General features: G+C 49.7%; 1 protein-coding gene across 11 annotated transcripts in view; it reads right to left on the minus strand.

Moving 5' to 3' along the window:
* The window catches only part of Plpp4 (phospholipid phosphatase 4), a 239,223-nt gene that overhangs the window by 60,693 nt on the left and 155,749 nt on the right, over positions 1-22,781 (minus strand). For 7 of the 11 annotated variants that reach the window (XM_078038797.1, XM_078038763.1, XM_040272708.2 and 4 more), the window contains 2 exons: positions 9,973-10,081; positions 2,021-2,111 (listed from right to left, as the gene is read on the minus strand). In XM_078038797.1, the coding sequence (XP_077894923.1) occupies positions 2,021-2,111; positions 9,973-9,978 (97 nt within the window). In that variant the 5' untranslated portion in view covers positions 9,979-10,081. Of the gene's footprint in view, positions 1-2,020; positions 2,112-9,972; positions 10,082-22,781 lie in introns of those variants that run through there. The other 4 variants (XM_078038968.1, XM_078038911.1, XM_040272710.2 and 1 more) reach the window with 2 other exon arrangements.

Consider the following 22,781-nt stretch of genomic DNA (forward strand, 5'->3'; position numbering starts at 1 on the left):
GGAAGGGACCTGGGCACTACACCACCTCACGAGAAAGTCCTGAATTCCAGACATTAGAAAACGACCTTTTCTGTCCTTAGTGTTTCAAGTTTACTCCCTCCCCTCTACTTCCAGCCTCCCTCCCTAAGAACAGAGGTTGTTTTGAAACTCTGCGCACAATGAAGGCTCTTCATCATTTTTACAGGGCAGGTTTTCATTTATTTAGGCAAACAGAACATTCAATAATTCCACCTTCCCAGTTAACACATAGGAGACAGACTCTGGTGTTCAATTTTGAAATGTCACCATAAGGAAGATTTAGCTGAGAATGAAAGTGTCTACAGAAGGTAACCATGAGCTACTTACTGCCATCACAATGGCCCAACTCCAAAAGCCAGCCGTAAATTGTAACCACAACCATGAAAGACAGTTCTTACCCATCATCGTTTATCTGGGGATCTGAGCCAGGGGAGCAACTAAAGGCTGAGGTGAAGTGCTTCCAGGCCAACCAGATGGCTCCTGGTGGGGTGTTTGGGGACCAGGACACTCGAGCCGTGTCTGGGAGGCCCCTGTGCTTGTGCTGGAGAAGCTGACTTTTCTGCCACCTCAGTCAAAAGGACCAAGACCATGTGACCCAACCCAACCCACAGATGCAGCCTGGGGACACAGGGAGGACCTGTGGGAGGACGACTCCAGGCTGCACTTTATGTCCAGCTGAAGAAATGAGCTGAGCCAGAGTCCAGAACAAGAAACAGCAAAAGTCAGTGACGGGCCCCTGAGCTGAGCAGTCAGACAGACATGGGGCAGGAGCAGTCACCACAGGGAGCTCCAGCCTCCCGAGGACCAGAGGTCTGGGCAGCAGGAGGGTGAGGCCAGGAGGCCCAGACAAGGGTCCTGAGGCATGGTGGGTCTCTCCTCTTGATGCCCTAGCTGCCCACTCCAGTCCCAGTGAGAGACCTTGGCTTCCCCTTCTCTTCTGATATGTCCCTGAGATGGCTTAGTCTGGCTCTGGATTTAAACCTCTGATTCATTTAAGCTAATTTGGGAGGGCAGTTATCCTATTCCTTTCAACTGGACAGGACCTAACTAAAGCCTGGTTATGTGAACAACATCTGTGCCATTGAGGGTGGAAGCCCCTTGACTGTTCTGTGCACCTTATCAACAAAAAGGAGGACCATGTTTTCTAGTTTCATTTCCCCACAACCCAACCATTAAACACATTGTTGAGTGAGAAATTTCATTCTTCCAGGTTCACTACCTAACTAGATGGTGCGTCTGCACAAACACCAGACATAAATTTTGAGGTGAAGTTATAGGTAACTTATATGTGAGTTATCAAAAAAAAAACACCCAATAACCTTATTTAGCTTTCCTTGGAATCAAAAGATATGGCTATGGGTTAATTTATTCTGGTTATTAAATAAGCCAAACAATGTTGGCAGCTCTTCATCCTATCATTGACTCGGCATTTTATAACTACGAAGACTAGAAAAACATTTGCCCTTAAAATGTTAAACTCTTGTCATAGGCGGACATGGCTCATCCTGGGGAGCACCTATGACAATGACAAAGCTGGAGCTCTCTCCACATAGCAACCACTGCCAAAGCATCTCCCACTGTAAGTGCCTGCAAGTTTCCAATTGCTATTTTATTTGACATCTGCGTTTGCCCGTTTTTGCCTCCAGCCAATATTGATTTCTGAATTCCCCCAGAGTGTGGGCCTAGGAGCCACAAATGTGAGGTGGCACAGCCAGTGGTGACAAAGTCTGCCTTAGGCAAGAGCTACCTTGCCTCCGTGTCTGAGTGGCCTGGAGTTCAGATGGGGACATCAGGCCCGGGTTCAGCACCAAGGACAGCGAGCATGGGCACCCTCTGGGAACCCTCCTTGGGAATGGTGCATTGGCTCTTAGCCCTTCATGTTTACCTTGTGTGTTTCCCCCGGAGCTTAACAGGACCAGCTGCAGCTGAGATATCTAAACTGACGCGAGGATGCCCTTAAGCTCAGTCCCACCCCCTAAAGCAGGAACTGTGAATACCCTACCTAAGAAGGCTTCCTTAATTTCAGTCTTGTCTGTTCGCCGGATAATTTTCACCACACAAATAACGGCCAAGGGTGTGAGGAAAGAAATTGCCTGGAAGAAATAACAAATAATCCCTTGTGAAGACATCAGTTTGCTTTCAGAAGGGCCGGTTGATCATTAGTTCCAGTCCGCTTCACTTCAACTCACTAGTTGGATGCCCTGCCCGAACTCCTGACCTCAAAACAAAAATGAAGGAAGGATTCATTTCCAGAATCAGAGACTTGAAAAAACAAAGGTCTGATTATAGGTTATAACTGAGCTGCCATGGGTAAGAGCCACGTCGACTACTTTTTAAACAGAAAGGAACAGTCTACAACTACCATGAATCATCATCACAAAGGACACCCCTGTATGCTCCCAGTGGCCGCCCAGCCCCGTCCCTGGGCCACAGGAGAGTGTGGGACTGTCGATCCATTTATTTCCCTCTGGTTTTCTTGTTGGAACATCCATCCCTTCTCCAGAGCAGAATTTAGTCCTTTCCCATGAAGTCTCTCCTCTCCCCTCCTCCCGCCCTCCCCACGGACACTCCACACACACTTACTGAACTCAGCTGCTGAGACCCCAAGAAAATCAACCTCATTGCCAAGCCTGCTGTGGGTCAGTACCAGGCCAGGTGCGCCCAGGCTGGTGGCCTCTTAGTCCTCAGAATGGCCCTGTGACTATCTTCTCTGGGCTCCAGGACTAAATGATGTGCCTGGGTCCTCACAGGAAGGGAGCCGCAAGGCCGGGCTTTGGAGACCAGGTTCTCTGCCTCCCCTGTGGACTCTTCAATCCAGCTTTCCGTGATTAGTAAGTTGCTTTTAAACATTTCAACAACCAATAAAAAGGAATTTATGTTACTTCTTGGGCTAACCATGTCAGGAGGGACTGAACTCCCCACAATCCATGACTAGCCCAGCAGTCAGTGGTACAAGGCACAGGCTGGGGCACCTGTCAACCTGCACCATTCACAGTTCTGAAATATTAACCTGTGCTCTAAGGAGATATCACTCTTTGGAGAGAGACTTACTGATGGGACAAAGTCATGGCTGGAAGATGCTTTTTTTAATGAAAACAGAATTCATGAAAATGATCATGACTTTCAAAATAAGTTGAGATGCTCAACACACCACAACCAGACTGCAGAGCTGAATTACTGTGGGGACTCCTCTTGGGCACCTGTCTTCAGAGACAGTTTACCAGATGCCACAAACCCTTCTTCTTACTGCCTCCAGGTCTTTGTGTCACAAATGATATTGGCTGGTGCCATGACCCTCCTTATCAGCTATGGTGCTGAATAACATGGGCTGTTTAAGCATCAAACAGACAAGTCCCAGCACCGCAGGCCACATAGGAGCACAAGGCACAGGTGCAGAAGGTGGATGCCTGAGAGATGGCTCAGAGCTGAGGCACAGAATTGGTCCTTCCCCAGGCCTTCTATTCACTCAGGGGGTGGTGGCTCCAGTGATTCTGGGCCAGTTTCCACAAGTTCTACCACGGCTCACACCTAAGTAGCTCCAGGGCTTGTTAATGCTGACTCTCTCAAATGACTAGTCTGGGGTCATGTCAAATGGTCCTGATGCTGGTGACTGAGAAACAGACCTGTACATTCAGGGCCTGAGGAGCAGTGACTGGTCTGCTTTATCCACAGTCATGGTCACGGCTGAAGAAGTCCTTGTGCGCCCAAATCCAAACATCAAGCCCAGCTCCCTGCCCTTGTCAACACGGATCAGTTCACACGCTCCCATTCACCGAAGACCACTCACTCTCTAATGACCCCACCAACTCATACACATGAAGGGGATGCTCAACACACCACAGCTCGTACACATGAAGGGGAAGAGAATATGACAAAATGACCCTGGATGGACAGAAAACCCCAGAATAAAACAGGAGTGGGAAAGGCTTTATCCAGAGGCTCCCGAAGACTGTCCAAAGAGGTCCCAGGGCAGAAAGGCCCAGCTGGGAAGCCTCACAGCCCAGGTGTGGGAGCTGGGGAGTCTTCAGAGCCACCCGTGACCTCAGCTGGGGGCCCGATGGCCAAGGGGCTCTTTTTCAGTACTGCTCCCTGCTCCTAACTGGACCCCCAGACCTGCTCCCCCAATGACAGTGGACTTAATTTAAACCCATTTTCAACTTTCCTGGGTAGATCTGTTGGGGCGTTTTCCCTAGAACCACCAATCAACCGCTCCCTGAGCCAGGAGGGCAGCCAGGAGGGCAGCCAGGAGGGTCCAAGGCTCCCTTCTCAAGCGCTTCTCCTGTAGGCAAGGGGACACAGCCTTCAGACAGAGTACCAGTGCCACCTGGGGCACAGCAGAAGCGCCTGCCCTGTGTGGCTGTGTGACGTGAGACCCTCTACCTCCAGACAGTACTTGGGCCCCACTGAGTTCCTTCTTCCTGGACAGCACAGTGCCCAAATGGGGACGGAGAGGGACATATTTGCATTCACCATCCACCCCCTTTTGACAAATACTTTTCAACCCAGAGTTGGAATTATGAGATGAGCCCCAGAAGGGACACCCTAGGAAAAGGACATGTTCCTGGGGCACAGGCCACACAGAGGGAGGAACAGCAGGAGGGAGAGGACCAGCACCACCCTCCACCTAGCAAACCCCAGGAGAACCCTCCCAGGCCTGGCCAGCACCGCAGCCCACAGGGCAGAGGCGGAGGGACAGGGAGGTGGGGAGGGGTCGCATCTATCTCCACACAGGTGTGGCCATGGGGACAAAAATGGACAGGAAAAATTCCCGTGGGACTGTTCTCCCTTCTGTCAATGTATCTTGGCTTCAGAAATGACTGAAATCCCTAGGATAAGTCAGGGTAGGACAGTGGAGTGGTCAGAGCTGAGTAAACTTCAGCCAAATGTCCTGTGAGACACAGGGGCCATTTGATGGGCACTCCTAAGTTAGAATACTGAAGAATAACATGAGCTGAGGACTAACTAAGAATCACGGTCTGCCTAGGTACTTCCCACAAATTTATTCACTCAGTCGTCACTGCAACCCTATGCAATGGGCCCTTATTTAGTGCATTGTAAACTAAGGCACAAGAGGTTAAATAACCTGCTGAAAGTCACAGAGTTAATAAGTACTAAAATGGGATCAGTTCAAGTTCTAGACTTTTTTAACCATAATGTTACAGCCATGCTCACCTTAGAAAGTAAGAAGCATTAAATAAATCACAATAAATGCCTTCTGCCCTGGTTGGAGGAGAAAGGCAAGGAGGCTTGTTTCAGGGACATGGAAGAAAATGACTGAAACTCTTGCAACAGTTGTCAGGGACTAGGCGAGTGTTGCAGGCTCTCCTCTCCTGTGCCTAATCTTCTAACTCCTCTGTTGAGGAAATATCCTCAATGTGCAGACACAGCTCAGAGACATGAGGGAACACACAGGGCACACAGTTGGCAGGACCAGCACCCCTTCCACTGGGCCACCAAGCTCCCAGGTAGACACCCTGAATTTTAGTGGCCCCCTTTGCCCATCAGCTTCATTTCACAGATGGTGAAACTGAGGCTGGTAGAGCTTATTATTGAGCCACCTTGGGCAAAGGACCAAACGTTCTGCACAGCACCTGGGACTGAGATGCTCTATGGACATCACCAAGCAGGGTGCACCCACGGCTGCTTCTGCATGATGCCTATTCTACAGGCCAGAAGCTGAGCCCACACAGACGCAGGGAGGAGGCCTGCGTTCCAACTGGGCTTCAACGCTGACCCGTGTCCTCGAGCCAGCTGCCTAACCTGCTCGCCTCTGAGCCTCCATTTCCTCCCTTACCACAGGCCTACCATAACAACATGCAGAGCAGGGCATCACTGGTGGCATTCGGGTCACCAACAGCCACTGAGTCCTTATGATGTGCCACAACACCAAGTGAAGCCCCATGGTCTGTCCCCCCTCCCCCATGGTGCTCTGTACTCCAGCAGGGACGGCTATGAAAGCCACCTTTAAAGTGATAAAGGAAGGAAACTGAGGCTCTGGCAAGAGGCAGGTGATTTCCCAAACTTGCAAAGCCAGTAGGAGGTAAGGCCGGGAGCTGGCCGTTCTGGAGCCCACACCCACCGCCTACAGACGGCCCAGGAGAGCCACATCCAGCAAATGCTGGTTGTTGGTTACGACTTCACTATTTCCCGGGAAAGTGTGTTAACAATGACCCAAAGTACACCATGAGAGGGTACCAGGATCCTGTCTCCAGACGTGGAGACAGAGCCTCTTCAGCCGCCCACCCAGGCCGCGAGATCTGGGTAGTGAGCACCTTGAGAGCAGGAAGGAGGTTGGGGGTGGGAGAGAGCCTCCTTCTCCAGTCATTTTGCTCACACCCTAAATGACCCATGACCCCAGCTAGTTCCCTACTGTGTGTAGCCACCAATGAAACCACCCCAGGAAGTGCCTCTCTCCCAGAATGTGGGTCATCCCCGGTGCTGACACAGGTACCGTGCTGTCCCAGATGCTCCCGGAAAATGTCGGAACATGGAGCAGCATGTCTGATGGGGGAAGGACTAGAGGATAAGGACCAAGAGCCTTAACAGCCAGAAGGGACCAGGGCCAGAGCAGCCCAAGGTCAGAATGTCAGCCAGAGGAGAGCCTGTCGCAGAGGGGCTTCCACGTCCAACAGCACAAGGGGCCCAGGGTGCCTGCAAATGGCATCTGACAGAGAGGGGTGCTACCAAGTGATTGCAGGGACAGAGTCAGGACAGACACCTGGAAAAGGACCCACTGTGGGTACACAATTACCTCCCGTCACAAAGAAAGGAGCTGTCAAAGACTCTAGAGAAGAGCCCACAAATTAAACTGTCCATCAGGAGCCAGCTTGCCTCTTTTCCTTCCGCCCTCCCCCGCACAAATCTGACTTTATTTCTGTCTTCCTTAGAAGCATCCTCTTCCAGAACAGGCACCCCGGCTCTCCAAGCAACACAGTGTCAGTGAAATCCCAAGAGCACATCCAGCAAACTGTAGCCGGAATGAAGAGACAAAGGCCAAGGGCAGGGCTGGGGTGGATTTAAACTTGTGAATGCCTACCACCGCTTCCATTTCCTATTTGAGTCTCTCCTGCTCTTCTAAGGTTTTCCAGGGATGCGGAACCAGCTAGCCTGTGTCCAGGCCTACGCCTCCCCTAGACTGGAAACCACCCTTCAGAGCTGGGCACCTCAGCTGGGAGAATGAAGGAACTTTGTGCAGAGGGGACAGAAGGAAGGGAAGGTGCTGTGGGGTTGGGAAGGACAGTGGAACCAGACAGACATTGTCCCCCTATACACATGTATGATGACACTACTGGTGTGACTGCCCCATGTACAGCCAGAGGAATGAGAATTTGTGCTCCATTTGTGGACAATGTGTCAAAATGCATTCTATTGTCATAAATAACTAATTAGAATTTAAAAAATGTATCAGAAAGAAAAGCAACAATAAATACCAACTGAGCTGTCCTATACCAAAAAGTTGGGGTTTCAACATGCTCTGACAAACCCCACACTCAGCAAGGGACTGTGACCGCTCCAAATGAGCACAGCTGCCCATGAAGGTGGCTGACTGCCTGGGAACAACCAGGAAATGTCAAGTCAAGACTCAGTGCTCTGAAAAAGCATCCTCAGCCCATGCCCTGGTCAGCAGGAATACCGAATCCTTGAGGAAAACCTGCTCTTGGAATGGGCTCCAAGCACCCCACCTCCCACTGACAGAGAAAATGAGAGTTGGGAGGGGCCTGGTGACCTTATCACCAGTTACTCAGTCCCCTAACACACTGCGTGTACCTCAGTCCCCTAACCACGATGCTGTTGGTTTTCTTGTCACCCAGGACCAGCTGGCTCTTCTGAAACACATACACACATACGCACACGCCCACGCATACCCGAGCCTCCAAAGGCACTAATTACCCAATAAACAAACATCTGGGTCAGTACCAGCTGCCTTTCAAAAGTATCTTGGTTGGAAAGTTAAAAAGTTCACCTTTAGATTTAAAACATTCCAACCAAAAGTAATAAAGACCCAGGATTCTGTTTATGTATTAAATAATGAAATTTGAGCTTTCAAAAGTCATCAGGCTATTTTAAATACCAGTGAAAATATGTCCTCCATTAAACACCCTTCTACAAACACTGGAAGGTTTTAAAGGATCAAAGCTGACAAATGATATATTAAAATTCTTAATGAAATTCAGGAGAACAAATCTAATTTATGGAATGACAAAGTACTTTCCACCCTTGTGATGTGGGTTATTATAGTTGTATCCACTGCTTTCCTTGTACTATTATGGAATTGTACTCAATCTTATGACCAAATACATGAAACTCATCAACTACAATTAACAAAATAGAAGGCTGAACGTACTTCATAAGATTAGAGAGTGGGAATCGGCATGTGTGGCTGAAACCCTTCTGTTCTCTAAGAATCACTGTCCTAAGTCATTCTCCCTCTTCTAACATGAAAATTGCTCCAACCCATTTGTGTCTATAGCCAGGATATTTGTAGCATCTGTATCTACCCTTCAATCCATTGTTCATAAGTCCAGGACAGAGCCACAAATTTCTCACAATATCTGTATGACCCTCCCTCTTCAAATTGTGTTTCATACAAAGCTCATGAAATGTAAAATCTTACCAAGAATGAGAGTAAGTGATAAATAGAAGCTTCCCCCTAGTTAAGGCTATAAACTCATTGGGCACACATGGATTCCCTCATTTCTAGAATGTGTAGAAGATGAGTTAGAGATGAAATGGAAAAAGTCTTAAGGGTAATACTAGTTATTTGTTCTAACCCACTCCCAACCACATGCACAAAAATCTGGTTTATTCTCCAGCAGAAAAGTAATTAATTATAAAGCATCAGCAACAATCGTAAATGTTCATGTGGTGTTATAGGAATTTGGTGGAGTTTACAAAGATCTTTCTAATCATCATGAATTCACAAGATTCTCTCCATAAAATCAGAGGGATTTCTTTTTAAATGCAGAAGCATCCCTCCTGTACTTTAAGAATGTTCTGGAACAGCCACCTCAAGAGGCCGGGACACAATGATAGGTCATCAAGAATAACCTTCAAGCCACAAGGATGCCCATCCAAAAGTTGCATTACTGTTCCGCAACAAGGGGAAGTTTAAATATTTCCTCTGCTACAGAGAGGTTTGATGGCAACTCTCCAGGGGTTAATTAGCATCAACAAGGAGTCCTGGACACTCTGCTCCCGACCTACAGGGCAACCTCCTGGCACAGACCTGAGCTCCAGAGCCGCTCTTTGGACCTGGCACTGATGTTCACTGGCTGTGGGACTCCAGGCAAGTTCCTTCTGCACTTGCAACATGTGGACGTGGGGACACCTTCCTCACTCGGATGGGATGGAACCAAAGGAAATTATGCTTCCTTAACCTCTCAGCAAAGGGTCTGGTGGGCAGGAAATGAAGAGTTAGCAGTTGATACTGCCACACACAGGGAGGAGGTGGAAACAATCGAAGTATACCTCTAGCTATTGGGTTGCTTGCCCATTTATTCTAGAAGGAAAGAGACACAAGAAACTCTCTGAGGTTAAGCCATATGGTAGCCTTACCAGCAGTCAACAGGTGACCAGCTGAAACCAGAAAAGCTACTAGGGCAACTGGCACCCAAGTTTGGAAAAATCAAGGCTTATCCTGAGAGGAGAGGGAACAGAAAATTCTTGTCACTGGCTTCTAGTGTTCCTCTACTGTCAGAATTTGCAAACAGCTAGACATAGCCCAAGGAAGTGAATCTCTCCTCCTTCCAAAGTGTTGGATAATTTCGACTGCTGACGTGACCAAACAGCACCATTGTGATCTGGGAGTGAATGTTTTATTTGATGGCTTGCTCTCCTCGCTATTTCAAGCTGCTCACCATCTTCAGCAGGGGTTAGAAGACCAAAGATGAAAGCCCATTTGGTACATCTTCCTTGGGAAAGAGGTCAAATCGGCCATGAAAACATGGTACTTACAAACATGAGGCGAGTAGGAATGTTGTCTGATTGCACCAGAGGATTTTTATAGAGCCAAATCTCTTCCGGCTGGATGACTCTCTGGAATGGGTCCAAAAACTCTGTAAAACTGAAACAAAACAAAGAAAAGTACATGAAAGCTGAGCATTCGTAGCTGCCAGCAGCCCCCGAGGTGGCTACTCCTGCATGCCCTGGGAAGGATTAGTCTTTAGGGGAAGGGAAAACAGGTGGCCCCCATGACGGTCCTCAGCCAGTTCCAACAGGGGAAAGTCAAAGAAGTCTCTGAGATGGTGGAATCTTCTGTTTCCACCTGCCATCAAGGACCGACTCCACAAGTAAGGAAATAGCCAAGACTCGGAGATGCCCGCTTCAATCCCATTACAGTACCCAGATGGCACCCCGCTGCCACCACACCACCACGAGGGGGCAGAGCTAGGATGAAAGTCTTCCAAGAGAAGAAGGTGGACTGGGACAGGAGAAACTAGAGAAGAGGAAAGACAGGAAGGGAAAGGGAACGGTAACATTCTGGTTCTGCTGACATGACAGCTTTCCGCATCCTATTTGCTCCCCGCTTCTCCCTCCAGAACCCATTCACGCCCTGAGAATCCACAGCACTCGGCGCCCATGTTGTGCCTTCACTGGGCGAACAAAGGTCAGCAGGCACAGTCAGCAGGGGAGGGAAGAGGCTGAAAGAGTTCGCTTCTTGGGATCTCACCTCTGGGGCCTCCAGCTCAATCTTTACCTGACAATATCCATCAGTGTAGCTCCAGACAGCTGGAGAGGGCCACAGGGTCAGGAGAACTTAAGGCTTTGAGTGACAGGTAAGCCAACAAGAAATTCAGAAGATGGGATTAAAAATCAAACTGAAAGTGGTGGCCCTGGCAGCGGAGAGGGTGGGACTTGGAGCACAGAAGGAAGGTGAGGATGGCTCAGGGGTCATGGCAGCTGCCCTGGCAGGAGATGCCTGCAGAATGGACGAGAGAAGGGCAGTAGGGAAGGCCTCAAAGCCCATCCAAGGCTGATAATTTGGGCTTCCTAGAAAAGGGGTAGCAAGAACCAAGATGGGGGTCAGGAAAGGTGGAGGGGAGCTATCTTCTCTTCCAGGAACCATCTAGGGTGGCCACAGTCCCTTTTTGCTTATTATTTTTGCAGTAAACATCACAGATCCCAGAAAACCCTCAGTCCTGGGCAAACCAGGACACAGAGTCACCCTAAAGCCATCCCAGACCCCGGCCAGAGTCCCGAGGCTCACAGCCTTGGTGTCAGTCTTAGACTCAAGACACTGTACGGTGAGACCTGTCTGAACCTTTGGCCACACTGTGAGCGTGTAGAGGGAGGGGCTACAGGCTCAGAGCCCACTAGGATGGCCACGGTAGAGGCTCAGACACTGCAGGGCTGGGACACTGCAGAAGGTATTCAGAAGTCCCACTGCTTGGGACTCTGAATAGTGTCACTGTTGTCTTAGGCACGTTTTTCACTGCTGTGATCAAATTACCTGACAAGAACAATTTTCGGGGAGGAAAAGTTGGTCTGGGGCTCATGGTTTCAGAGGTCAGCCGGCTCCACTGCTCTGGGCCCAAGGAGAGGCAGAACATTATCATAGAAGGTGTGTGGGGAAGGAAAGCAGCCAGAACTTGGCACCAAAGAGCAGAAAGGGACTCCCCTCACCACAGTCAAATACAATGCCAAAGGCAGGCCCCCAGTGACCCACCTCCTCCAGCCACACCCCAGCTGCCTCTAGTTGAACCCTTCAGAAGACTGATGCACTGACTAGGTTAAGGCTCTCGTAACCCGATCCTTTACATCTAAGCTTCCTTGTATTGTCTCACACATGAGCTTTTGGGGGACACTTCATATCTAAATCATAACAGTAATATTCTCAATTTGATCAGCCACACACACAGTTTTAAAAGAAACTGAAAATTCATAATGTCTGTCTTTATGTGTCTTTTCCTCCTTCTGTCCTTTACCCTTTCTTTCTACCATCTCCTCTGTAAAGTATCGTCCTAAAAACATGCACTTTTATGTAACTTCAAGAATAAAGTGGTGCCCATGACAGTTCTGCTCAGCACTGTGCCCCCAGCACCTCCACCTGGCATGTAGGAGTCACCTGGTGAATATGTGCCAGATCATCGAGTGGGTTGTGCCAATCATCTACCAAGCCAAACCCAGAACATGGCTTCTGCAGGAGAGACTGTCACTCAGAATCTCTCCTGTGTTCACAGGACACGTCGTTGGCGGGGCTGTGATCACCTGAGGGCAGGTCTAGGCTCCCCATATCATAGTGCACGAAGATCCCTTCATCGGCAGTAACTTCTGTACTAACTAGTAACTTCTGTAACCCCTCCACGCTTCTTCCAGAGCACAACTTAGGGGAACACCCTGTGTGGGCCTGAGGAAGCCTGCCCTTGGCCCCCAGCCCTCCTGTCGAGCTGCTGTGCACTGTCGGGAGGGAGGGGGAGCCACTTCTGCTTATAGGATGTTGGTGTTCTCAGGTGCAACAGGTGGGCTGGACTTAATCAGAGACCTCAGGTGCAGATAATCAAAACTTTCTGGAGACAACCCACCCCAGACCTACTGACAGGACAAACAGGACCTGATAATGTGGATTTAAAACACTCCCCAGGCACCTTGATGGGCTGAGAGTCCCTGGCACTGAACTACATGACCCCAAGGCCCTGTACCTCATCCGCAAGGAGAGGAGGCTTGGTGACTTAGCTGTCCTCCTTGACGACCTTTCCGGTCTCTGCAGCACAGGCTCCGGCTGTGTGGCTCCACGTGAGTCCCTTTCTTAACATCTCTGCACCCTGGTTTCCTCATCCGTAAAATGGACTCATCTTATGGAATGAAAACTAAATGGAAGAATAGACCTGGAATACCTAACAGAAACCAGTGTTCTTGATTACCATGATCATTTTACGCTGTCTACAGCTGTGTATTTTTACCTGTTTTTACGATCCCATTTGATTTTGTAACAATCCATTCCCTGTTCCCAAGCGTTTTAAAAACATTTTAAATGAAATGAAATATAATGAATTTTGTTTGAAAAATGTCTTTAAGTACCCGTGACTGACTTATAACTCAAGCTTCCAGAAGACTCCAGTTACTAAAGCTGCACAGCAGATAATCCCAAAATATTTTCTTCTGTAACCCCTCCACGATTCCTACAGAGCACAACTTAGGGGAACACCCTGTGTGGGCCTGAGGAAGCCTGCTCTTGGCCCCCAGCCCTCCTGTCGAGCTGCTGTGCACTGTCGGGAGGGAGGGGGAGCCTCCCTCCCGACAGTGGACTGGGAAACGGACAGGGGTTCAGCTGAGCAGTTCCCACTCGGAATCTCTCCTGTGGTCACAGGACAAGTCATCGGATGGGCTGTGATCACCGGAGGGCAGGTCTAGGCTGCCCTTCAAGATGGCCACCCACATGGCCAGTCCTTGATGCTGGTTGTCAGCAGGGAGCCCAGCACCTACACACGTCTGTCCAGCACAGCTATCCTGGGGTAGTCAGAATCTGCATGGTCACCAGCTTCCCCCAGAACTGGGGTCCCAAGAGAAGCAGGCCGAAGCTGAGTGGCTTTTTCTGACCTAGCCTCAGGATTTGCAGTCTCATTCCTATCACATTCTGTTAGTTAGGAGTTGAGACGTAAGTCCAGCTGGATTCAAAGCAGAAGAAATGTCTCTGTCTCTTGACGACAGTGTGGCGAGAGCCCAGATAGAAAATCAAGTGGATGTGGGACATGGCCCCAGTCACCTCTGAAACACAATCGGCCATACACAGAGTGGCATTTATTATAATAGTCACATAGCCCCTGCTCTGAGGCTCCTGAGCCTGGATTGCCATTTCCTCCCCACAGCAGGCCATGGGGCCGGGAACTGGGCACACCACCATGTCGCCCGGTTTTACCTTCCTCTTCTCCATTTTTCTAAAGCCTGATGTACCCAGCCTTTTGCACAACCCCTCACCCTACCCAGAGCAGCTGCTGTCAGGACACATCTATCAAGCAAATTATGTGCTCTGGGAGCAGCAGGACCAACAAAGATGGATGTCCCTTCTCCAGCCATACCCCACCCCCAGCGCCTGCCTCTTGGAATCCAGACTTCAAGGCAGCTGCTCAGAGGACCTGGGTTTTAAAGAAGCAAATGGACGCAAAGAGGGACTCCCTGGAGACATTACAGGGGCTCCAAGAGAGGGTGGGTCTGGGCCTGAAAACATCCTGCTGCAAGCTCTTTGGAAGTGGGTTGGAAACCAAGATGCAGAAGCCCTGCAGCCAGGGGAGGAGAGAAGGCGTGGTCTGCAGTGACGTTTTCCCCAGGCTCGGTGCACAGTGAGCCTCCAACAATGGACCAGGTCAGTGGGTCCCAAGCTTCAAAGTGCCCAGGAGTTACCTGGGGTCCTGTGATTGCAAATCCAGACATAGAAAGGCCTGGAAGCTGGTCTTCCCCAAGAGCTTCCTGCTGATGCTCTGAGGAGATGCTGTTGGTCCACTCACCAAATCCTGGGCACAAGAGGCCAGGGCATCAGCATCACCTGGCAATCTCGGGCCCCACCCACACCTACATAATCAGAACTGCACTTGACAAGGCTCCCAGGGGTTGCGTGTGCACTCCGTGGCTTGATGGAGATTCAGTGCTCCCGAAAAAGCCAGGGTTTCCCAGGTTGGGCCATTTAAGGACCAGGTTGGCCAGTTTTGTCTTATTGTCCCTCCACCTGCACCATTAGCTCTTTAGATGGAATCCCTTTGTAAATAAAACCAGGTGATTTTAGAAGAAACTCCATGTCACTCCTTAATTGTAAAATCAACATTCAGCTGGTTAACATCAAAATAAAACAATGGAAATTCTTCAATCCTACCTTGCAAAGCATCCTAGTCAACGCTACTCCCCACACTCCGGGGGAAAGAGTGCATGTCCAACAAGCCAGTCCCACGCAGGCTGGAAAGGATGGACAGGATCCGGGGGGCCACCAACTTCCTGCTCGGTTGCAGTGTTAGAAAGCTCACGTCCTTGCCCAATCTGACTCATCTCAAGCCCCCCTTGTGGAATGGCAGAAAAATACAATTATAAAAATCAGAACTGAAAATTTGAGACACAGGAATCTGGGGCCCCTGGGTGAAGTGGAAAATGGCCGCCTGCACCAGCCGCTCCTGCGAGTGTCAGCATGTTCCTGGCCAGTGCAGTGACCAATGTCCTTGAGTTTTCAAGAAAAGGCTGAAGAAAGTATAACACTTCTTTGACACTTGGCCAATATGTAAAAATACTTATTTCCTTTTATTTCCAATAAATACAGTGCCAATGAAAATATCTTAACGTCCAAAAGACTCTAGACCATCAGTACACAGCCCCTCTGAGGCGCAAATCAGGTCTGTTATTCTACTGTGACTGGCATGTTCCCATCTGCAGGGCCTCAGCTGGGGAGGAAGAGCCTGATCAGGTGCCTGATGCAGGACCCTGTGCATTCAATCATGTGTCACTGGCCCAGCTGGGTGGCACAGTATGTTTGGGAGTCGGTCAGACTTCTACATCCTCATCAGAAGGAACAGCCTTGTGCCAGGAGGAGCAAATCTAACATGTCATGCATTAATCATTTAAAAGGAGAAAAATGCTATTTTATGAGTTTGCACAGGTGTAAGAGCAACATTATCTTCACAGTTATCAATAAACCCAAATTCAGGGGCTGAGGTTGTGGCTCAGCAGTTTGAGCAGCAGCCTAGCATGTTCACACACGGCCCTGGGTTCAATCCTCAACACCACATAAAAACAAATAAATAAAGGTATTATGTCCAAAAACAACTAAAAAAAAAATATTTTTAAAAAATAAATAAATAAATAAACCCCAATTCAGCAGCCAGTGCCCGTCTAACCCCCAGATCACAGACTTCTTCCCTCCTTATAAGCACTCAGGAGATGTGACCTGCTGCTGGCAATGTTCCACTTCGGGGGAATTCAAACTAAATATGCAATGTCTAAAGTGAGTAAGTCAAATTTCTGTGTGGAAACTGTGGAGTTGCTACTAAACTAGACACATGATCTTCTTTCATGAAAACCACAATGGTCCAAAGTCGAGTACCTTGTTGGGTTTTTGTAGAATTCATGCTTTGTTTGTTTGCTGTCAGAGTCAAATAATTATCTTAATCTACTCATGTCTTTAATGGCACAGTGGGGACAGCATTGCTTGTGTTCTCCTTGGTTATCTCATGATACAGTTTGAAGAACTTGGAAAACACACATAATGAAAGTTCAAAGACATACTTCTAATTTTATATAAGCAACTCTCTTTTTAATTCACTCACAGTTCAACCATGGTATAGATGCTTAAATCCTCCTTAGCTGCATCTCATAATACAACATACACAGAAAACATACACAAACTTATACATACACACAGCATGCACAAACATACAACATGACATGCACCTTAAGCCCAAATTTAAGCAGGCAGAAGGCAGGAAAAGCCTGTGGTATTTTAAGATGCAGGGAGAATCCTCTAAAATTAACTGGAATGGAAAAGAGGCAAAGGAGAATCAGATGCTGACAAGGAATGAGAGGGAGGCAGAGCTGAAGTAGGCGGACGTCAAAGCAAAACAGCAGAAAACTAAGCACCTCTTCCCTTGCATAGACCTAGGTGCTGGGTTACTCTCTCCTGTCAATCGTGAGCTCACGGCCTGCCTCCCCTCCTGGTCACCTGAATCTTTACCTACAAGCAGCAGAAGCAAGTCCAGGCACCAGTGGGAAAACACCAGGCTCTTTACCTGCCTGGCATAAGCAAGAGCACACTCTGTCCTGGAGGACCTTAGGCTCCATGGGGGAGAAGCATCTAGACTCTCATCAGATAAGCACTCCACTTACACTCACATGAGTACACCCAGGCGTGCACACACACACTGACATCCACAAGTGCACACCCAGGTGCACACACACACACACACTCAAAGCCACGCTCCCTGGGGTCAGTTGCATTTCCAGAGCTCAACCTGACTTCAGCAGCCTCAGGATTTATCTAGCCACATAGGCAGAAAGGGCACAGTTGGGGACAGACAGTGAACTATCATCTTTGTCAATTGCTTATTTGCTCAACAAATATAAACTGTGTGTATATGATATGTCAGGTACCATCCTTCGACACTGAGTAAAACTACAGCCCTCACTCTGGGAGGACTAGAGTCGGGGAATCCTGAGCCTTCACTTGTAGGCTTTAGAAGGTCGTCCACACAAAAGACTGCCAACATTCTGCTTTGAGATAGTCTGGTCTGCTGTGCCTCAGTAGTTGAACCTATAAAATGGCTCACCCAGAGCTGCTGGTGAGGACCCTGGTCCTCTAGGGAGGTTTCTGCACATGTACCCACCACTGTCACATGCTGAATATGGCAACAGATTCAGCCCAAAGTTGGGAACCCAGAAGAATGACCAATCACACTAGCAAGAATAGCAAGTCTCTGCTCAAGGACAGTGATGCCACTGTCACCCAGCGCTTGTTCTGACTCAGGAAGTGAAGTTCCCAAGCCCCAGTTTCCCTGCCACCCTCTAAAAGGTTCTGTGGATCTGCCAATGACCCTTAGCCCTCCTCCCTTGACCACAGGCTTCTGTCAAGATCGGCGACACTCTGGGGGCGAGAAGCCGCATGCTACCGTCCTCCCCATCCCTTCCCAGCCACAAATCTCATAGATCAGACAGAAATATAAACTAACCAAGATCATTAGACTTGGTTCAAATCCGTGCTTGGGCAGCTGCCAGCTGGACAGCTTAGGAAAAGTCACTTCTGCTCTCAAGGCTGCATACGCCCCTGCCCCCAGGATGACCACAACAACCACTCATCATTTGGCCATTTTATGAGCAAACAATGGCCCAGAAAATTACTTCCAACTCTTGAGCTCTAAAGAACAAAACAAAACAAAACAAACAAAAAGCTTCCAGGGGAGGGGCGACAGTAAGCTTTCCCCAGCTGCAGCCGTCACTTCTCCCCAGCCGGCCTCCCCAGGAAAGGGGAGCACGCTCACAAGGGGGCAGGATGTGATCAGCAGCACAGGATTGGAAGCCAGGGGTGGGGTGTACTGGTCCTGCCAACTGGGGGTGGGATGCAGTTATAGAAAGAACGTAGTAGTGACTCTCCTGTGGGCCAGTGAACCAGCCACCTGCCCCTGGTCAGGACTGCAGGTGGTGATCCCCCAACACAAAGTGACACCTAGAATAACAACCATAACTAGCTGTCACGATTAGAGCCACCTGGGCCAGCCTCTTCACTCAATGCTTTCAACGTGGCTTTTTATTAATCCTCACATGACCTGCTGAGGCAGGAAGTGCCAACCTTCCCATCTTAGAAAGGAGGGCACTGAGACCACGAGGCGTGGGGTGCCCCGCCTAAGCCACCCAGCGCGGTGCACCACAGCGCCCACCATTCCTCAAAGCCTACGCTGGAACTGGAGGAGGTCAAGGTCACTCAGTGGCATCAGCAATTACTTTAAAAAGAGACAAACTTCCATGACTACAGACAGAGACATGTGGCCTCACTCAGGAGTGGCACCCAGTTATCTCCACTACCAGCCGGAAAACAACTGCCATCAGATTTATGCAGAGAGCAGTTTGAGGTTTGATGGGAGGAGGGGAGGAGAGAAAAGAAGTGCAGGGAGGGAAGTGGAAAGAGAAAAGACCCAAGAAGTTGTTCCCACTGACACCCTCCTACCTCAAGTGGCTCCTTCCATTTTCAGCAGCTGATTTAATAGAACAATCCACCCTCACCTGGAGAGGGGACACTGCATTCCTGGGCCCTGCCTGCACCAGAGAAAGAACAGCCCAGGGACTCCCACCCCCTGGGGGTGTAGAGACACCCCCAGGGATCAGCCTGATCACTCTGGGATCAGCCTCCCAACAGAAACAAGGCTGACGCTTCCCACAAGTAAGTGCCCACCAGGCGGAGCCTGGACCTGCCCCGTCTCCTCTTTCAAAGGTAGGGCCCAGCTTTGGGGCAGCTGGCCAGGCTGGGTTTCCATTCATCCCTTACCAGCCACATCACCTCTCAGGCCTGTTGCTTCATCTGTAAAGCAGTGCTGATAACAGCACTCACCAGGCAGGGTTGGTGTGCATATTGACCAAGGTAGCTTGTGGCCAAGGCTCAGAGGGGCATTAATATGGGCAGCGAAAAGCCTAAAATTAAGTCCCACCTTGAAATCTGAAACCAGAAGGGCTTCACATGTCCTAACCACAAGTTCCTCTGGGGAACAGCATCCCCTACCAAACAGCCTTTCCTACTGAGGGGACCAGCCACAGTTCTTGCATGTCCCTGAAGAGTGGGTTTCAGTTCATGCCAACCCACATGATTGTCCACACAAGCCAACCATACCCTCCTGCGGGAACCAGAGGGTACCCCACACTCTTGAAACCGCAAAGCCTGCCTCCCACAGCCCCTGATTGTGCCTATGTGTCCTTGAATGTCATGCAGGGTCCTCCTTGGGGCTGTCATTGTATGTAGCAAACAAACTGCTGTTGACCTCATCTGTCCAGCGTTGGGTGCTGCCTACGGCATCCCAGAACTCCAGGAAACCCTCCGCCACACCAGGGCGAACAGGATGCAATTTGGAGATGTACCCCACTGCAATACTCTCCTGAGCATGCCACGGTGGGATGGCTTGAGTGGCATGGCACTGGTGGGATGAGTGAGCCAAGTCTGAAATGTCTGTCTGTCCAGCTCTCAGGGCCAGAAATCAAAGTGACTGGCAGAGAGAAGCTGAGGAAGAAGCTGCCTGGATGAAACAAAGCCGCCAACTCAAAAGACCCTCCTGCTCATCCCAGCTCTTCAGCTTTAGGAAAAGGGCACCAACATGCATTCTCTACCTTCTCCAGGCCCGTGGACCCTCCTTCTGTGCCAGCAGAGGGACCTGAAGTCCACACGGGGCACCCCATGAAGCATTCCTTCTAAGCTTGTATCCATCCAGTCTTGGGCCCAAGGGTGACAGAGGAACAAATAAAAATGTCCTCCAGGAATGATCAGGTAAACCCAAGGAAGAACGGTAAAAGGAAGGTTACAGATTTCAAAAGTTTGAACAGAAAAAAACAACCAAATGCAGCATGTGTGCTTTGACTAGGTCCTGGAAAAAATGAAGGAAAAAAAACCAAAACAATCAAAAGCTATAATAATGAAACTCTGAGGACGGAGAGAAACTGGAGACTGAAGAATGAACTGTATCAGATGAGAGCAGGAAGGATGACTCACTCCCAGGCGCAGTGAGGACACGGGTGTGTAGACCCTGTCTTCTGTTTAGAAGCAGCTGAATCTGGAGGATTCAAGATCACGGTGTGCCATCGACATAATTTCAAATAATTCAGAAAAATAGAGGTAGCAAATACGATAAAAAGCTAATGGCTAAGTCTAGGTGGAGCATGTGGGAGATCATTCTAGGCTTCCAATTCTGTATATTTGAAATAGTTCACGGTAAAATGTTGGCATAGAAAGATCCAGAAGCAGGACCTCAAAAAGAGGGGGAGGGGGACACAGAAGACAGTGATGCTGTGAAAGATCAATGGTTGGCAGCCAGAGCCCTGGAGCTGAAAAGCCTGCATTCTGCCCAGCCACTTACTAGCCATATGACCTTGGGAAAGTGGAGACACTCTCTGAGCTCTGCTGCCCCCCTGTTAGTGGAGATCACAGCACCACCTGCCTCCGAGGCTGGGGCAAGGTAATGCAGAATGGACCTGCCTAGGAGCCGGGCCACACCATCCTCCATGTATGTGCCCTCCCACGGGAGCTTGTCTCTAGAAGCTGCAGCATATTTGAAACCACTGCTGCTTCACAGAAAAACAGCACATTCAAATGCACCGCAGCGGGTGCAGGCGTGAGCTGAGCCCAGCGAGCACTAACAACATGCGGGAATCACACGCATTGCCCCAGGCATCTTAAGGTTCAGAGCAACGATTTCCAAACTTTTCTGCAAAGGATGCCTTGCAAGTAAACAACCGAAGACAAAAAAAATGTGTTCATGGCCCCTCTGCAAACAGAAAACCCTGGTCCACAGACCAGACTGTGCAGAGCAATTGAGCAGGGTCCAGTTGGGCTCTCATGACCTGGGGGTCACACTGCTAAATCCTCCCCTGCATGGCTAAAATGGGCAAACCCTCCACTGGGAAATGGTGAGTAGTGAGAACTGAGTACCCACTGGAGGTACTCAGCAACAGCATCAGCACTACTGATAACTGAAGAGTTCCCCCCAGAATAAAAATAATTCCTAATAAATGTGTATTCCAAATAAGGTGTTCAATATTTGGATCCTAATTTTAAAAACTGTTAGTATTAGGTGTTACAAAGACTATTTGAGGTGTTGTCTTTGTTGTTTGGTTGACTGTGTTTTTGTTTTTTTAAGTGCTGCTTACAGTTACATAACGAAGGGTGTGTACCTATGAAACGGTGTCATATGTGGAGCTGGCTTTAAAAAACTCCACCAAAGCGGGGAAGAAGGGAAAAGATGAAATGAAAGTGCTGATGGTTGGTGGAGAGTGTCTGAAAATGTCCACAGTGAGTTCTGTGGACTGGTTTCGCTCTCTGACCACTGATACTACAAAACTCAGTGTCCATCAGCCTGAGCATCAGCCTGCTGCTGGGCAGTATTTAGCCTCAGACTGGATTTCAGTTAAGTATGACAATAGGAAGAGTAATGAGAAAAATCAGAAGGAAGACAGAAAGGCAGGAAAAGAAAATCAGAAACAGAAACCGGGGCAATCAGGCCATTCACAAAATGAGTCACCTTGAAAAGCCTCAGGCTAAAGGTGCCTTGGAGCCTGGGGAGCCCTCTCCCTGGCTCAGATGCTGCCCTGCAGCTGCTTAACAGCTCTGAATGAGGAGGGGCTGGTGAAAGTGAGCCCTGCGGTGGCCAGCGATTTGCAGCCCGCAGGCTGCCAGGCTTGCGACTCGGGGAAATCTGTAGAATCTGCCTCCCAGAGCCCAGACCCCACCAGCTCCAGCTACCCCTCTCCTAGCAGAGCCAGCAGCACAGAGACCGAGGCACCAAACACCCCTCTGGTCTCCCAACCAAAAAGGAGGCTTGCCACAGGGAAACAGGCCACACCAAAGGCGACCTGGCAAGAGACGGGGGAGGGAGACAGGCGCTCTGCTCAGAGACCTCACCCTGCAACTAATCTGTGACTGTGTCCAGTGACATGCTCATTCCTAGATTACACAGGGGTCTTCAGGAATTCAGCTGGAGCCTAAAGCACTCTGGAACCTTCTACATTCCTCAGACCTGATCACCCCAAGTCCAGGTTACACCCCCAGGTCATACTTAAGGGGCTCTGGGCAGAGAAGAAGGCCACTCAACACTCAGAGGAAAAGTGAAGGGGGGCTTAATTTGGAGGGGCTCCGGAGCCGTCGTTTTAACTCAAACACACCAGGCAGAGGGCACCGACTCCTAGCCAGGGGCCTGGCAGTGTCTTTGGGATTTTCCTGAGTAAGCTCCCCTGAATTTTCTGGGTGCCTGAGGGCAACAGTGCAGGCCGCATCTGGTCTTTCTGCTGCTGAGACTTCAAGGACCCAGAAACCAGCACAGTACTGACCTGAGCCCTGACCACTGCTCCATGACCTGCGTCCCCACAGAAGGATGAGGCTGTGTCTTCCCAGCATGGTCTTCAGGTGGGCTGGCCAGTGACAAAAGCTGGACAGCCACAAACCAGATGGCCCAGGCCTGGGGACAGCCCAGGGTCAGAGGGGAGGCTGAGGGCAGGGCCCAGGACAGAGCTGAGAACCTGTGGGTGGGAGGTCACCTCTGGGAACCGGCTTCCTGCAGTGCACAGCCCACTGGGCAGCTGAGCCAGGGGGAAGACATCCTCCCCTC

The sequence above is a fragment of the Ictidomys tridecemlineatus genome, chromosome 1 (genome assembly GCF_052094955.1).
Source record: "Ictidomys tridecemlineatus isolate mIctTri1 chromosome 1, mIctTri1.hap1, whole genome shotgun sequence".
Classification (NCBI taxonomy): domain Eukaryota; kingdom Metazoa; phylum Chordata; class Mammalia; order Rodentia; family Sciuridae; genus Ictidomys; species Ictidomys tridecemlineatus.